The sequence below is a fragment of the Vigna unguiculata genome, chromosome 9 (genome assembly GCF_004118075.2).
Source record: "Vigna unguiculata cultivar IT97K-499-35 chromosome 9, ASM411807v1, whole genome shotgun sequence".
In the NCBI taxonomy this organism is placed as follows: Eukaryota; Viridiplantae; Streptophyta; class Magnoliopsida; order Fabales; family Fabaceae; genus Vigna; species Vigna unguiculata.
Genome location: NC_040287.1, coordinates 42789414 through 42791930, shown reverse-complemented (window position 1 = coordinate 42791930; position 2517 = coordinate 42789414). Strand labels below are relative to the sequence as shown.

The 2517-nt window shown below is 35.2% G+C and overlaps 1 protein-coding gene across 4 annotated transcripts; it reads right to left on the bottom strand.

Annotated features, from left to right (window-relative positions):
• Nucleotides 1-477: 477 nt before the first annotated feature.
• Nucleotides 478-2269, bottom strand: LOC114162161. Of its 4 annotated transcripts, none has more exons than XM_028045955.1 (4): nucleotides 2000-2269; nucleotides 1841-1918; nucleotides 1687-1749; nucleotides 478-743 (listed from the first exon to the last, which is right to left on the bottom strand). In XM_028045955.1, the coding sequence occupies exons 1-3, from the start codon at nucleotides 2162-2164 to the stop codon at nucleotides 1690-1692; spliced, it is 303 nt and encodes a 100-aa protein (XP_027901756.1). In that variant the 5' UTR covers nucleotides 2165-2269; the 3' UTR covers nucleotides 478-743; nucleotides 1687-1689. The 4 variants fall into 4 exon arrangements, with proteins under 4 accessions (XP_027901756.1, XP_027901753.1, XP_027901755.1 ...); XM_028045954.1 differs by lacking the exon at nucleotides 478-743 and adding an exon at nucleotides 1135-1479; XM_028045956.1 differs by lacking the exon at nucleotides 478-743 and adding an exon at nucleotides 1135-1393.
• Between the last annotated feature and the right edge of the window lie 248 nt (nucleotides 2270-2517).

The following is a 2517-nucleotide window of genomic DNA, read 5'->3' as shown; positions in this document are numbered from 1 at the left end:
TCTTACACTTAGTTTTTGGGGGCAATTATCCACTATTTATCATAGTTTAGATCATAGAATCTATCAAATTACACATAAAATGATAAAAGAATTCTGTATTAATAGTTGATGAATGTTTAAATTTTTGTATTTGCATTGAAGAAGAATTGAGAAACTAAGTTATATAAGTGAAAAGCTCCATCACTAAAGGCGAATTAGATGAAGAGAGCAATGTAAAATGGTGCGTAAGTCAGAATTCACCACACCTAAGCTAGAAAAGGAGCAGAGAGTCGTGCATATGATGCATAAGCAAGAAATTATCTTACTCAATCAAGCAAAACAAATTGATGTGACAAAAAGTGTAGTTATAAGAGCCAAACCACATACATGGGCAAGTTGGTTAGTTGATTCATTTTTCCATCAAAGCAAAATTTGGAGCATGATTCTCTCACTATTATCTTCTCACATTTAGTCCAAATTCTTCATCAATTTTATAGCAGGAGTTGAATCATGTAATCTTTGTATATAGCTGACCTAATTTCTATACAAAGCAATTATTTCTCCTTCTATGCTTTCAATTCTATTTGGCTTGATCAACCAAACATCTATGGAGATAAAAGTGTTGCAAATCATGTTTACAGTTTAGATATGAAGTACAACTTGTTGAATACTAATTTCTAGGAATAGAATTACGGTTTTTCAGGATTCAAATCCTCTATTCCAGTGCTGATTTCCACAATCGGGTTTTCCAAGGGATTAGACATCTGAAATTAGGAACCAAGCTCATTAATTAAATTTTGAGGAAACAGAGATGGCTGAAATTGCAAAAAGATAGAAATAAGGACGAGAGATTCTTCTTTGCATGAGTCAGGTTCCTACGAATGTTTTACTCCAACAACGTTCTTCCACAAATTATTTTTTTATTCCAACTGTTTGATAAAATTTCAGAGAGTTTTATTTGCACTAGTCTGCTTATAGATACATGTTTCTATTAATGCACTTAGTCTGATTAGTGAATTTGTCGCAATTATTGTTTAATACATAAATCTACGATACTCTACTTATCAAAGTACTAAAACGTGATAGGTGCGCTTCCAAATATTGAACACCCAAACTCACAAGATTCATGGCGCAACAAAAAACGACTACAGCAACTTTTTAATCTTTTTCACGATGTAATGTAATTGATAGAATAACAGTCAGCATGAAACTATCCTTAACATTGCTTCATGGGTAATGGCAGGGCTTATTCATTACAATTTTATAGCATCCCTCCAGTCTCGTGAAGCATGGATGTTTATTACAGACGTTGATTCTCAACACTAAGAAAATAATAGCATGACACACCAAAGAAAAAGCTGACCGAAAGAGCACTGCTGCTAAATGTGTAAAACAGGCAACACAACCTAATTTACTGCATCACCATATAGTATGTTGTCAGAAACATCAATACAAAAAACAGTACCAGTATATATATATTTTTCCGAGATGGAAGTGAGCCTGCATTAAAACACAAGATATGCCTTATTGTTACTGATTTCCTTTTTGATCCCTGCCTAGAGCATCACAAATGCAGCAACGAATCAAGATGAAGCCATGCCCCCTAACACACTTTACATGTAGCGGAAAGATAGGGATCTATCTATGTATCTAGCTTCATTGACTATTCAGAATGTAGTGACGGTATAGGATAGGCAACAAACTCACATGCTAATCCTCTGCTTTGCTTTCTCTGTCCTTGTTTCTTTTTCCGTATATCAAACCCGTTACCTGAAATTGTTGAAATTGAAACCCAATTCACTACAAAAGCGGAAGACGAGTACATGGAATTGGAACATAGAGAGTGGTGCAAAACTGAAACCTGAGGATCGGGGACGGGTTTTCGAGTCTCAACGTATCGATATGGATCGGCTTCGGCGGCGGCAAGTGCGGCTTTTTCCTGTGGGGTCCACTGCTACAGTGAGTGCGATGTTTGCAAATTGAAGTTTGGAGAAACAATAGAGTAAAGAGAGGGGAGAACCTGCTGTTCGCGCTTGAGTTCTTGTGAGGGTTTGATCCAGAGATAGTAGGCTAGGGTTCCGGCGACCACCCACGAGGCAAGGTTGCTTCCGCCCCTCAGACCACCCATCGAATTGCTCACGAAGGACCTCACGTTGCCCAACGTTCTTCTCCAGCTGCTCGCCATTCAAACCACAAACAGATTACAGATTTCTTTTTTTCTTCAATGGTTTCTCAGAAAATGGTACCGTCTTAAGAATCAAGAGAGACTCCTTCACCAATTAACTTTTTTTAAGTGAAATTTACAGAATAAGTTTAAAAACTAAAATCAAAATGAATAATTAAATTTTGAACCTGAATCTTTTATTAATTTCAAAAATAAAAATAACGGGTAAATATTTATATTGATAAACTAAATTAATGTTAAACATGTCAAAATTCTAAGACAAAATTAGAATGACAAAAGGAAAATTGCACTTTCATATCTTTTTCAAATTTGAATAGTTTTAAATATTTAAACAAATAATAAATTACAATTTC